Below are 14,677 nucleotides of genomic sequence, written 5' to 3' on the forward strand. Positions count from 1 at the left end.
CGGAAGCATATTGCCAATTTATTAGCAAAAATAACTATACTGTATGCAGTACCAGAGCAATTTCCCACTGGTTTTATGTTATTAAATTAAATAGTGAGAAAATTCTATTGAATTTCTATTGAACATTTAGATAGAATCGGCTGAAAACTAATAGAAAGTTCAGTAGAAATCCCGTAGGATTTTCTACCGAATTCTCTAGCTTTTTATATTAAATTTTGTCATCCGCGCAGTTCAACCAAATGATATAAACTCAACAATAAGTTATACAGCAAAATTAAAACCTAATAGTTTCATCAATTCCACAAAAAAACATGTGAATCAACTACAAAATTTCATAATAAAACGTCGAAAACCCACCGTAATTTCCTAGCTCCTGAGCTAGCACGCACGAAAAAATTTAATAGAAAAACCTATCGAATTCGTTAGAAAATTCTATTGAATTTCTATTAAACTTTCTATTAGTTTTTAACTGATTCTATTGACATATTCAATAGAAAACATTCAATAGAAAAAGTCAACAAAATTCGATTTTTCTATATAACTCATTTTTTTCATGTATTTTCTACAGAATTTGCTCGACTCGAAGTTTCTAAGTTTTTTTCATTCTATTTTTCTTTTCTTCTCACCAAGAAAATCAAACGAAAAAACTTAGAAAATTTGATCCGCGGAAATTCTATAGAAAATATCTCAATAGAATACGTTATATAGAAAAATTGAATTCTATTGACTTTTTCTACTGAATATTTTCCATTGAACATTTTAATAGAATCGGCCAAAAACTAATAGAACAGTTCAATAGAAATTCAATAGAATTTTCCACCGAATTCGATAGGTTTTTGTATTAAATTTTTTCGTCCGTGAGGTTCAATAAATTTTGCTGAACATATCCCGAGAATCGCGAAATTGAATTTATCCAGCCTCGATAAGTTACCGAGCAACGAGAATTTTCCTCCCCTTCACCCAAACCAAGAACACGTCACCACAATTTTCTCCGCAAGAACACATCACCACAATTTTCTCCGCAAGAAAATTGACAGACACATTTTCCCGCATAAAATCGAATGAATGACGGAGTTCTATCGATTTTGATAACCAAAAGGCACGAATACGCGTAAAAAGTTGCATGCGGCGTCCGCGGGGGGCCATTGTCGCTCCAGTCGTCGAACGGCGGCCGCCTCATTCGCGAGCAGTCCACCCACCTAGGGACTTTTCCACCCGTCATACTGTCAGACCCCTCATAACAGTGTCCACTTTCTAACATGGCAGATCGATTTGTGTTGTATTATCATGTGACGGATAAACTAACGCGTTAAATGTTAAACTATTGGTGTATTTAATTGTTGTTATTTAACCAGAAACAGTGTCGATATACGCAAATCGTGAATTAAAGTGTGTTTGATAATGGCGGACATTAAAAGTCCACCGTTCAGTGACATAAAGAGACCGGAGGAGGTGGTGGCGATGGCGATGAACGACAGCCTCAAATTTGCCGTGTTGATCGGCTTAATCGAGGTTGGACAGGTGTCTAATCGCGAGGTAGTCAACACCGTTCTTCATCTGGTGAGTTTTTTCGACAATTGATTTTTCAATTGGAGCTGCGGAAGAGTGGCGAAAAAATTCCTTGGGGGCGAGAGATTTTTATTCTCGCGAATATTTTGGGGACGAGGGCTTCCTCGTGTGTGTCCTTGGCGGCTTTCTGTCAGGATGAACTGTCAAAACTTGAAGTTCAGTCGCGTGAGCGACCAATCGGGAAACGTGGACTGCATGACACCATCGGAGCAGTCTGATAATTATCGATCTGTCCATGTGTGAATTATTGAGGGAAGGGGGAGTGTAATTGCATGCGGAATTGGCCTTTCGGAGTCGTTACATTTGTCCGGTAATTTGAAAATATTGGGGCTGGGCGCGATAGACATCGGGGAGGGGATTTTTGAGGGGGAGGGCTTTCGGGTGGAACACTTAAAGTTCCGCTGAAATTTCTGGAAATCTTGTCATTGAAAAATCTAATATTCCACTGATTTTCTGATCAATTGATCTGGAAATCAATAAAATACTTGATTTTTCAGTTGAATTATTCTGTGAAAATTCCGAAAAATTAGAAAAATTCAGGGAAAAATTGAAAATTTATGTCATTTTGTTTCGGAATATTCATGTTCCACTGAAAATTCAATCAAGTTGTGTAATTTCCATCTCACTCCCACTGAAAACTCATAAATTTCCGTGAATTCTACTTTAAATTTGAAATTTCATAACCATATTTTCCCTAAATCCGATTCAATGTCACTCTCATGAGATTCACTGTAATATCTTCCATGAAATTTCAAAAAATTTCTAACAGTGAAGTTCGAGGGATGTAAGGGTTGTTTTTTTAGAGTTTCGGAACGGGGGGGAACGGAGGGATTTGGGAAGTTTCGCGTGGGGAATGGATTCATCGATTATTTTGAGGAAGAGGTTAGTAGGAATTTGTTGAAAGATTTTACTTGTGTAATTTTATATGTGAAAAAGGTTCTTCACTGAGAGGGAAACGACAGAGTTCTCAAACAAGTCTTACTTGTGGCAAAAAAATTGTTTTTTTTGTAATTATCAAAGAAGGTATTTTTTTGATAAAAACATGTGTTAGTTACAAAACAAAATGTATTATCGGTGCAAAACAAATATCGGAGCTGCCTGATAATTATCGACCTGTCCATGTGTTAATTTTTGAGGGAAGGGAAAGTGTAAGTGCATGCGGAATTGTCCTTTCGAAGTTGTTACATTTGTCCGGTAAATTGGAAATATTAAATATCATTTTTTTTAATGGTGAAATCGCCTGGTAAATAATTTCGTTCTCGGACTGAGAGAAAAAAGTTTTCCAACAGGATGAGATTCTCTTGTCCCGAGAGAATTTTTTAGTGTTCTCAAGACTAGAAATGATGTCCTTCCCATAAATTCATGTAGTTTGCGTTATATCTAGAATTTTTTTTGATCAAGACTTTGATTACATAAAAACGTGCAAAGAGCACAACACTTGAGACTAATTTTCTTTGCACTTGAATTGATAATGAAAGTGTTCGTCGTGCAATCGAAACAAGAATTCCTCAGTTGGAGATGAGTGATCATATCGGGAAAGTGTGAATTCTCACAATCCATTAAATTCTAGATATAACGCAAACTATATAAACTCATGGGAAGACTTATGCTAACACTTAAAAATTTTCTCGGAACAAGAGAATCTCATCCTGTTGAAAGACTTCTTTCTCTCAGTATGAGCGCAAAATTATTTACCAGGAGATTTCACGATTCTAGAAATTGACAATAGAATATTTTTTTCTATCAAGGAAAGCATCTTCACAGGGAGAAATATTCAATAAAAATTACGTATCTTTTCCGCAATTCCGGAGCGAAATGTGATTATAGGAAATTTCACGGAACTGTCATTTTTCCAGAGCGTTCCGTAATTTTTATCTGAATCTCCTGTGAAAAATTACGATACCGTCACTTAAATTTCTTGAGTCGATTCCGTAAATCGGTGAGCGAATTGCCAGTTCCGTAATTTTTAGCTGAATCTCCTGTGAAAAATTACGATACCGTCACTTAAATTTTCTGAGTCGATTCCGTAAATCGGTGAGCGAATTGCCAGTTCCGTAATTTTTACAGAACATTACTCTCCTTGTTTGTCAAAAATAATTTCTTCTCTCAGTGTAACTGTCACACCATGAAAATTTCCAAAAAGTGTGCCATAAATTTCATATTCATTAATTTTCCAAAGTATTCAGTGTAAACAGAGGATTACAGTATGGACTCCGCTGGGATATTTGTAGCGCAGTGTTAACGATTACACGAGTCTCATGTGTACCGCTGAAGACTCTCCGTCATTGTCTGACAGGGCTTCGGTCCCCCAAGTGATCCTGCTCGTCCACCACGCCTCATGACGCGCTCTTTCCCCTCATTTTTTTTGTTTCCCCTAATGTCCCCACCTCATGTGACCCTTACCCACGCACTAATTTCCTCCCCCGGCGTTTTTTCCTCCACTTTTTCTACTTATTTATTTTCCACGAGCGTTTGCGAACCCCCACCCCCACAATGCACGCGTCTGTCACATCATTTTTCTCTCTGGACGCGTTAAATTTAATTTACCGGAGCTTTTCTCCACTCCTCCGTGACCTTTTTTCAAAAGCAATATTTCCCGACGCAAAATTTCATCGACGCTCCTATCGTGATTTCCCCGTGAGCCGAACTCATGTAGTGAATATAAATTTTCATGCTTTTATTTTGTATTCTGTCAGTCGTATTTTACATTTCTATTTGAGCTTCAATTTCACCACATGTTGACAGATTTTTGTCTGCACTTCTCCGGCTCTGAAGTTTATCCGATACTTTGCTCTCTGCAGTATTTTATTTCATTGAAAAAAAAACACAGTAAATGTCATTCGAATGAGGAAAAGCATTTTGTTAATTCGGTCAATTTTTTTCGCAGATGAGTTTTCCAAAGATTCACGGGGAAAAAACACTCAAAAAGTGCAAAGTAAATTCAGTAAAATTACATTGCCGAAGGCAAAATTGATCTTTTGCCACATTTTTTTGCGAATTTCACGCAAGAATTCGTGAAATAGAATTCGGCTCTGCGCTTACCTACGAATTTTTTGTGATTTTTTTCTCCATTTATGGAATCGAGTGAACAGAGATGGAAATATTTTTGTAAAAAAACATTTACAGTAATTCCGCTATCTTTTTTAGATATAAAAAAATCAGTGTGCAATTGAGATGATCGAGAACAGAATGGGATCACTTTACAGTGATAGAAAATTACTCCTGAAATTTCAAGTAGAAAGGTTTGAAATTTTCAACAATCACTCATTCCCACGAAATTTTCATGTATTTTGTTATCGAAAAATCAGTTGAATTCTGCAGTATTCAATGGAGAATTTTTTTCCCAGTGTATTAGGACAATTTTAATGAATAATCAAATATTAAACAAGTGGAAATGCTCTACTGTGAATTGCTCTCTTCACAATATATTGAATGTCTTTTTGCTAATAAATCTCCGATTAGCTTCCGAATGGAATTTTAACAACAATGTATGTTAAATTCTATAGCCAAGCGGTAAATCGATTTAACCCTTCGTTTCCCCTCACGGTCCCCCACCTTTCTCCGTTTTGTAGTGGTGTGCGTATGCCAGCGTGCTTCTCTTATGACGCAATAATACTCGGACGGACCCCCACTCCTCTCACACCGAGACGATTCGAGACTTACGCGAAGCAATGGGTTACGTAGATTTTGACTATTGGCCAGTTTTCAATGAATATCTCGAAATCTAAGATAGCTACCAAAATTTTTGCCACAACCTTTTTTGTAGCCCTTAATTCGCTCTACAAAAAAGGTCATTACCAACATTTCCTTATCTCCCTTAGATTTGGAGATATCCCTCGAAAACTCAACTAAGCACTAAGTCAATCGACTTAAATCGTTTAACCGTTTCGCTATTGAATTGAATAGAATGATTCATTGAATTAAACATTGTCTGAAAGTTGTCAGCCAACATTGCCCCAACGTTAGTATTTTTGCCTTTCCCTGAATATTGGTTTCAGAAGAGATTTTTCCAACAAAAGATAATGAGAAGCAGTAGTGAGAAGAATATTTTAAATTACAATTGGATTTTTTTTTAACAATTATTCTTTCCAATGCTTCCATTCAGAAACAGAAGAGCTATGAAACTCATCAATATTTTTACATAATTTATATTACCCATTAATAATTATTATTTAAAGAATTTCGTTAACTGGCACCTTTTCCTTTCAGTCTTCATTGAATCATTCTCCCCCAGAAGCATTACCGTCACAAAGTATTTCATTCACTTCTCATAAAAGGAAATTACCCCCACTGTATTCTTCATATCTTCTGAGGTAGAAGCTTTCTGATATAGGATTCCACCTGATGATAGAATTCGCATGAGAATTTCCCTCTGAATTTCTTTGCAGTATTTCGCACAGTTTAACCCCCTTCCAGACGAATGCTGGAGGTGGGTGATACAAGAACATGTTTCCTCGAATTTCTTTGACAAGCGTTCCCCGAATTCCTTTCACCTAAAATGCAAAAAATCCGTGGAGTCGGGGCGCATGTATCCATACCTAATTTTGCAAGTTGAATTCGCTGATAAAAAATTCACTTTCTCAACATTCCGGACACGTTCAGGCCCTTAATCTCCTCGATTCGTGTCCCTTATTTTTTGTCACTCTTTTTTTAACGCGGATTTGATATGGTGTTGGGGGATATTCTATGGGAAAGTTGTGCACTGTTAAAAATTTTCATCTGAATTTTGATTGTCAAATTTCGGAAATTTTTATTTTGTTTAACTGCCACTGAAATTCCAGGGACTCTTGTAATTGACTAATTAAATATTCCATTTATTTCATGTTGAAATGATCTGAAAATCAGTAAAATACTTTATTTTTTAGTTGAATTATTCTGTGAAAATTCAGAAAAATCAGGAAAATTCACTGATGATGATCATTCTTTCGACACTGAGTATGCCCCCTTCATGTATTTTTTACACGAAAAACCTCGCCAGTATGTGTTTTACTATTATCCAGAATATAAGAAACAACTACTCCACGGATATTTATATGTGCGCTAGTGCAAAAGCCTTATAGTTTACATTTGTTAATTGATTCATACATTAATGTGTTCGTAATATATTCTGTTTGATAAACACTAAACGAAATGAGTTGAAAATGTTATTAATTGTTTTTTGGATGAGGAAAAACGTGGAGAGGTTCGATGAGGTAGTGAATGGAAAAATTCACATCTATTTCATTTTGCGCGGAGAAAAAAATACCAGAAAAATGACTATGCTTGTACGGTAAAACGGGTTCATTTGGACGGACCCGGAAAAATTATTGTGCCAGCACCAGAAATTTTGCTGCGCGCTACAACAATTTTTCTCGGATTTACCGCGAAAAATTCTTATCCAATTTTCTGGTGCTGCCATAGTAATTTTTCTAGTATTTTTTTTTCCGTGTACCCGCACTGAATTTTGCCCCGCTCTCGTCTATCTATCTCTCTAATATTCATATGGGTTCATACGGGTGTCATGTGGGGATTATATGGGGTTCATATGGGTGTCAAATCCTTAAAAAATAATAAGAGTATACCTCATACTCTTCTATGTAAATCAATGGAACAATGAATGCCCTTGAACTGAAAAAATATTTCACGAAAAACTTGAAAAAAATGGCTCAATACGTGTTTCTTTTAAGTATGTCGAGTGTAATTTACAAGTGACTCATACGAAAGTACTCGTGATGATAATATCTACTATCTATAAGCACCAGCATGAATAATCTGTCATGATAAGACGCAGAGATATTGATAATATCCCTTTACTCACCATAATAGAAATAATGTATGAGTCGAATAGTTGAAGTACAAATTTAAATACAAATTCAGGACATTTTACCGACCAATAAATTCAATTCCTTCACTCATTCCCGGAGCTGTTCTTCGCGAGATTGTTCGGTCAATTTCAGGTTTACTTGGGACAAGTAACAAAATACTTGTGACAAGTACTGAGATACTTCTCATCAGTACACAGGTACTTAACGCATGATACAGTAGATTCTTTCTAATTCGACGACTCTCCAATCCGCAAAATTTCTCCTCCGAGCCTACCCTCCCTCCAAGAACGTTCCACAATTCGTTATTTCCTTGCCGTAATGAACTTTAAATGCAACGAAAATGCGATTCATCATAATATTTGTTTAAAAATTTAGATCAATGAGTCATCGGTGTCTAGTATTTTTTAAGTTTAGACAAAGTTATAATTCAACTCAATTGTTGTAATACCAATTAGTATTATAAACATCAAGGGTTAATGTACCTGTCATTTTTCAAATACAGTTATAATCATTACATTTTTATTTTTGACGACTCTCATTTGATAGTCATAGGTTATGTTGTTTTTCCCCTTCTACAATCTTTATACCGTAACTCCCCACTAAGCGGACCATTCCTACACGCTCACACTGCTCAACGATAGAACAGAGTGGGGGGACCTCTCCTATCCGAGATTCGGAGGAAATCACCCGAAGATCTTTATGAAAATGGCAAAGTTTTTTGGCGAAAATTCATCCATGACAATAGGGAGAAAATGATTTCTGATTCTAATAGATTTTTGTGGGCGCGTTCGAGGGCGGAAGATAAGGCAATTATCTATTTGAAAATGTTAAAGAATTTCATTATAATAAACAGTGGTTTTCTGGAATAAAATTAGCAAGAAGGACGATTAGTATGTGGAATAGAATTAAAAGCAATCACTCTCTACTTAATAGTCATTTATTTAGGAAAAACATTATTATGAGTTCAGCATGTGAATGTGGTGACCTATGGAAGGATATTGATCATATTATTTGGGATTGTCCAGATTGTCATAAAGATAGAAATACATTAATTCAGGAATTACTAAAGTTGAATGTGAATTCTGGATAATATACAAATAGTTTCTTTGAACAATAATAAGAAGGCTATGTTTTATATAGATAAGTTTCTTACTGATAATAATGTCAAATTATAAATTAGAAATTATGTTTGTCGTGTCATAAAATTGTTACCTATTTATCATCTGTGTTGTCTATTTTGAATTGAAGAAGAAGGAGCAAGATTAACTGATATGAATTGGTACAGCCCTCTATTGGGTATAACCACCACTAATACTTATTTGGAGGAGAAATGGTGCTTGCCTCTTCTAGAGTGAGAGGATATAACCACATCGAACAGAAGAAGAAGAAGAAAATCACCCAAGGACACGTCCCGAACCCGTCGAATTATAGAGAATCTACTGTACTTGCATCAAGTTGTTTTGTAACTTCGAGGAAGTTCAAAAATGTGCCTTTTCCCCAGAAGTACTTTTTCTACTGATGAAAAATAATTTTTTTTTTGCGTGTAAAATTTCTCTCCGTGTAAGCGCGCACAGCTTTAATATCTGAAAATTGACGTACAATAACCTACATTCAGCAGCGGACAGGTGATATTCAAACCGGCGTTATCGAATAATCGTGTTTTGCATAATTTGTCTATTCATCGGGGCCCCGAATAGAGACGAAAACTTACCCCCCCGTGATATTGGCAATCCAGATGGTACGTGGTATAGGGTCTCGAGGCGTCCCAGGAGTTGCAGAGACTACGAATTTCCCATTGGGATTTTGGGTTTGTGCATAAAGTCGCTTCAGGCAGTGTGTATTGGCTTTCGTGTTACATCAATCCGTGGGGCTGTTTCATGGGTGAAACTTCAACCCTTTTGTGTAGTGACAGTCTGGCAAGTCACTCGACGTTACATGACTCCTTAATGGTGGTTTGGGGGGGGGGGGGTGGAGGGAATCAATGGTGACATTGGTAGGAGCCGGGGTGATGGTTTGGGGTGGTAGGGGTCAGTGACACAGAATCAATGAATGGATATATTTTCTTCTCTCGTGTGAAATGATTGATTAGCAGTGAAAGGGGGGAATTAATGATCGATGGAGGATTTTAAGTGATCGAAAATGAAGGGAAATTAGCGGAATTATTCATTCATTGAATTTTAGATGTTTTTGATTTTTTGACACCTTTATGATGTTCAATATTTGATGTGAATATTATAATCGCGGAATACATAATTGTTCGCAATATCCAGGGGTAGATGAAGTGTTATTTAAGAAAATGGACTTATATTATTGATGACTTAAGAGTTTTCGAGGAATTTATTTATTAACTCTTCAGTGGTTGCACTGTGGTCTGAACGCCGCCATTTTTGTTATTTTTGCCATATCTTTCGAAATGTGATGAATTACGCTCTCCCTATTTACGAGTTCCTCAAATGATATGTCCTGATGAGATTAAACAAGGTAGGGTTGCCCTGCACTGACAATTTTTTTCTCAATTAATTTTTTTGTCGAGCGCGGTTAGCGAGAATGAGTGCAGCGCTCACCGTGCGACCACTGTCGTAGTGGAAATTTGACGAGCGGTGTTGCTGACCCTCGTGGTAGTCCCAAGCAGCGCGTGCCGAGTGGGGGGTGGCTGGCCGGTGATATGTTTATAGTGTCGTATGGCTCTGGCAACGCTGCGGTCGAGAATGTACGGACGGCGCAGCGCTTGCCACGTGACCAACGACGTTCGGCGAAGACATACTACTACAGGAGGGTTAATTATGTTTCTCTTGTTCCGTATCTCTTTTTTTCTCTTGCCTCTGGTGAACTCCCGCACGACAAAAATTTATATTTTGAAAAATATATAAAAAAATATCTTAGATTGGCCTCATTTATATAAAAAAATATATATAAAATATATGTTTTATACATTTTTGTTATATATTATTTATAAATTTGAAAAATATATGGAATGGGCCCATATTATATATTTTTAAAATACATTTTTTGATGGGGGCTTCCCTCTCGTCTTGTCTCGTGCTTCTCACCAAGAGAAAATAAATCTGTCTCTTGTCTTGTTTCTCTTGCGCTCTTACGGTATCACTATGTGTGAATATTGATATTCATCGCCGAAAAATATTCATGTGAAACACAGGTCTCCCCTGCGAAAATCGACGTTCGCACATGAGATCTGTGAAACCTCGGCTTTCGCATGTGTATTCCCGCATAACTCGAGAATAGGTCCCTTGTAGACATTTGAGTGAGTGCGTGAGTGGAGTTCCGGGCGCATCCTAGCTTGGATTTCCACACAGATGACACGACGATTTCGGGAGTTGCTAACCCCTCAAGATAAATACCCTCCTCTCCTATTCATTTCCTCGCAAAGACTTATCATATAATTCAATTGTACCTCCCATCCATCCTTCACAGTCCACTCTCTGGTTATGCAATCGTAATGAACACCATTGGCTTTTGTAGAGTGATTCAGGGCGTTACACAAAACCCCCTCGTTCTCGTTTCTCGAGTTAATGTTGTTTTAGTCACTTGCGCTCTTGTGCATTATTTCGAGATTGACGCTTTGAGGGTGAAGGGGTGAGGGATTGTGGAGGGATGAATATTCTCGCCCGTTAGCGATATTGCATGTATAACCGAATCGTTTCATTTTACGCCTCAGACTACCTCGGCATACCTCTCCCAATCGCTATTGTCTGCGGACTCTCGCTCAAGTTTCGAGAAAATCGTTGCTGCGCAGTCGTAAAAAGAATATTAACTTGGGGATGAGTTTTATCGGTTCCTTTTGCATTATTAGATGAAAAATTATTTTTTTTTCATCGGTTTCTGGGAAAATGTGGGGCGGTTTAAAGAGGGAATTAAAGCGAGGGTAATTTCATTTTCATGGAAAATTAAAACTTTCTCAGGGAAAAATCGTATTTGCATTAGGGAGATATGGTAATCAGAATTTGTGGCAACATTATTGAATAGTATTAGGAAGAAATTGAAGAAAAGTGATATTGAATTTGATTTTGGGGGGAAAAAGGTAACGAATCTCCGTTGGATTTCGTGCTTTTCATATTTTTATACTTTCCCATTTCACCATCTCAGTTTATCCAATAATTCAGATCATTTCTTTTCAATATTACACGTATGAAAAAACTTGATAGAAAAATTTAACGCTCTTTGTGAGTTCAAATTCTATTGAATTTTTATTGGAATTCTATAAGAATTTTATTGGAGTTCTATTAGAATTCGATTGGAGAATTTACCTTAAGCTAAAGAATTAATCAATTTAAACAATCATCTGTCTCGTGGATAGGGATGCGCGATGTTTTCAAAAACATAGATTATTTATAAAATCGATGTTTTTTTCATTACACAGGAAAAAAAATTTTTTTAGTAATTTTTTTCCTTCTCGTTTTTATTGAAAAATATAAATTTAATGAAAAAACCTGAGGAACTGACGTTTCAATGATAATTACTGCTGCAGAGTTAAATTTAGAATCTCGAAACAGGGTTTTTGATTAATTGAAAAAAATATATCGAGTATTTTCCATGGTTGCACGTTAGTTGGAATAATTGTTAAAAATTCAAATAAAAAAATTTAAAAAAACAAAAATTTTAAAAAACAATAGAAGACTGGACTTGTTCACTTATCATTCAACATTATTATTCAACAAAAAAAGGCAAAATTTTGTTAGTTTAGTCAGAAACCTCGAGGTATGGAAAAAAGAATCGAAAATAGATTAATCGACCGTTGAAATCATCGACAGAAAAACATCGATGTTCGGGCATGAAAAATCGATGTTGTTGATTAATCGATCAACATCGCCTATCCCAACTCCTGGGTTCACATTTTTCAAGTAAATAAATTATTCTCTATTAAAAAAGAAAAAAATACATATTGATTTTCGCGCATGATGAATTCATTTGACCTCATTACCGCAATTAAAAATGATGCCATGTCCCAGATACATTCATATCACCCGAATACATCAGCATAAATACAAAAAATAACTCGGTTAATGATGACTGCCACAATTCTACAATGCGAATACGAAACTCTCGAAAATGGGCGACACACGAAAACACTGATACCCGTTGCATGCGGCACACCTCAGTGCTTGTAATTAGTTTACTCTGCTTTGCACGATGCACTGGTCGAGTTACGATGTGACATCACTGAGCGATATAATACCCCATTCACCCTCTCGCCCCTGGAAACTGATAATAGCTTTATTCATACAGTGCATCAACAAATTGTTATTGCTCTCCTCAATAACCCGAAACCGAACAAAAAAATTATTTATCATCGCGAAGTGGTTTCTGCATTGAAAACCCCGGTGAATTGCACAATGGGGGCTTCTTCGAACTGAACAAAAAAAATTCTCTCGCTCATAAAACACTTTTTGTCCGGCTATAAAAAAAACGAACAAATGTCGAGGATTCGAACAGAACGAATTCGACGGTAAAATGCAGAGAGTTTTTTTTTGATTATTTGTTTATTCAAGTCAAGACAGCTGAGGGCAACCACAAGAGCCAACTAAAAGGAGAGAAAAGTTGGATGAAAATTGCCTAGAAAATAGGGGCAAATTTTAATGTACGAAAGGTAATCGAGGAGTGAAATGTAATTCAATGAAAAAATCCCTTTTTGTGACGGATATCTTACGATTTGATCGGTGAAAAAACAAATGTTTTTTCACCGAACAAATTGTAACATGGATTCAAAAATTGTCCCCTTGTGCAGTCAAATTTTCCACACTGGTGGACTGTTAAAAATTCTCGTCTAAATTTTCCGTGCCAAATTCTCGAAATTTTTATCGTGTTCAAGTTCCACTGAAATTTTAGGGAATCTTGTCATTGAAAAATCAAATATGCCATTGATTTTCTGTTGAAATGATCTGGAAATCAATAAAATACTTGATTTTTTAGTTCAATTATTGTGTGAAACTTCAGAAAAATAAGGAAACTTCAGGGAAAAATTGATAATTCATGTCATTTTGTTTCTGATTATTCATGTTTCACTGAAAATTTAATCAAGTTGTGAAACTTCCATCTCACTCCCACTGAAAACTCATGAATTCCCGTGAATTCTACTTAAAACTTAACATTTCGCAACTATTTTTCCCTAAATTCACGTTCGGAAAAAAATAATTCTCCGTTACAGATAAATTATACGCAATATTGAGCAATCGTTCACGATCACTGGGATAATTTTTGACGGAATTCAGGGTGAATTTGACAGTTTCGGTACAAATTAAACATATAAAAATGATTTATTTGAGTCAAATAAAGTTTATTCAAATGGTACTAAATAAAGTGTTTTTTCAAATTAATTAAAAAATTGTATTCGAAGTTTTGTTTATGTTAAATGTTTTTTTACTATTAATGAATCTTTATTTGATCCAAATAAATTCTTATTTATATCAAATAAACAATTTTCTTTCATGAAGAAAATTTCTTTCTTTCAATCAAATAAATTTTTTCTTTGAATTAAATAAATTCCCAATAAAAAAAAAAAATTAATTCACATTTCATGGACAATTGGCTACTAAGTTTCATCTCAGTAGTCATGAAATAATCATGACAATAATCATGAAATTTCAGGTTTCACTGAAAATTCAGTAAAATTCCAGAATAACCAGCATAAAGTCGACAATTCCTTAATTTATTTGAATTTCCAATCTAATATGAATATTGAGTGACAAATTATATTGAATTTTCAAAATCGCATCTCTAAATCGCATTCAGTGTCACTGTCCTGAAAATTCAAACATGTATTTACCTGAATTTTCTGGTTTTCTATTCATTTTCCGGGAAAAATGGAACTGAAATTTACAGTTCTCTTTGATTTTTAATAATATGAATAATATGAATAATATGAATATTATGAATAATATGAATAATATGAATATTGAGTGATAAATTATATTGAATTTTCAAAATCGCACCTCTAAATCGCATTCAGTGTCACTGTCCTGAAAATTCAAAAATGTATTTACCTGAATTTTCTGGTTTTCTATTCATTTTCCGGGAAAAATGGAACTGAAATTTACAGTTCTCTTTGATTTTTCCACAAGAATTCTGAATTTTCGGTGACAAAATTTCTCGAAATTTCAGTGGTAATTAAATTCGAACAAAATTTCGGAGAAGTCTACCGGAAATCTCAGACAGAAATTTTTAACAGCGTAGCGATAAACTCCTGAAAATCAATGACATGTCCCTAATGACTGAACATCATTACATGATTAATCATTTGATCCCTGAAAATGAAGACTTTTTTCTCTCTGTGTCATGAGTGCATCAAT

The 14,677-nt window shown here is 35.5% G+C and overlaps 1 protein-coding gene across 1 annotated transcript in view; it reads left to right on the plus strand.

The window, feature by feature from the left end:
- The first annotated feature begins 1,231 nt into the window (after positions 1-1,231).
- LOC107048433 (neurobeachin) overlaps positions 1,232-14,677 on the plus strand; it is a 600,659-nt gene continuing 587,213 nt past the window's right edge. The window contains exon 1 of the mRNA XM_015271593.1: positions 1,232-1,560. Coding sequence (XP_015127079.1) covers positions 1,402-1,560 — 159 coding nt within the window. The 5' untranslated portion in view covers positions 1,232-1,401. The remainder of the gene's footprint in view (positions 1,561-14,677) is intronic.

The sequence above is a fragment of the Diachasma alloeum genome, unplaced genomic scaffold (genome assembly GCF_001412515.2).
Source record: "Diachasma alloeum isolate Michigan unplaced genomic scaffold, Dall2.0 Dall_scaffold_00192, whole genome shotgun sequence".
NCBI classification, from domain to species: domain Eukaryota; kingdom Metazoa; phylum Arthropoda; class Insecta; order Hymenoptera; family Braconidae; genus Diachasma; species Diachasma alloeum.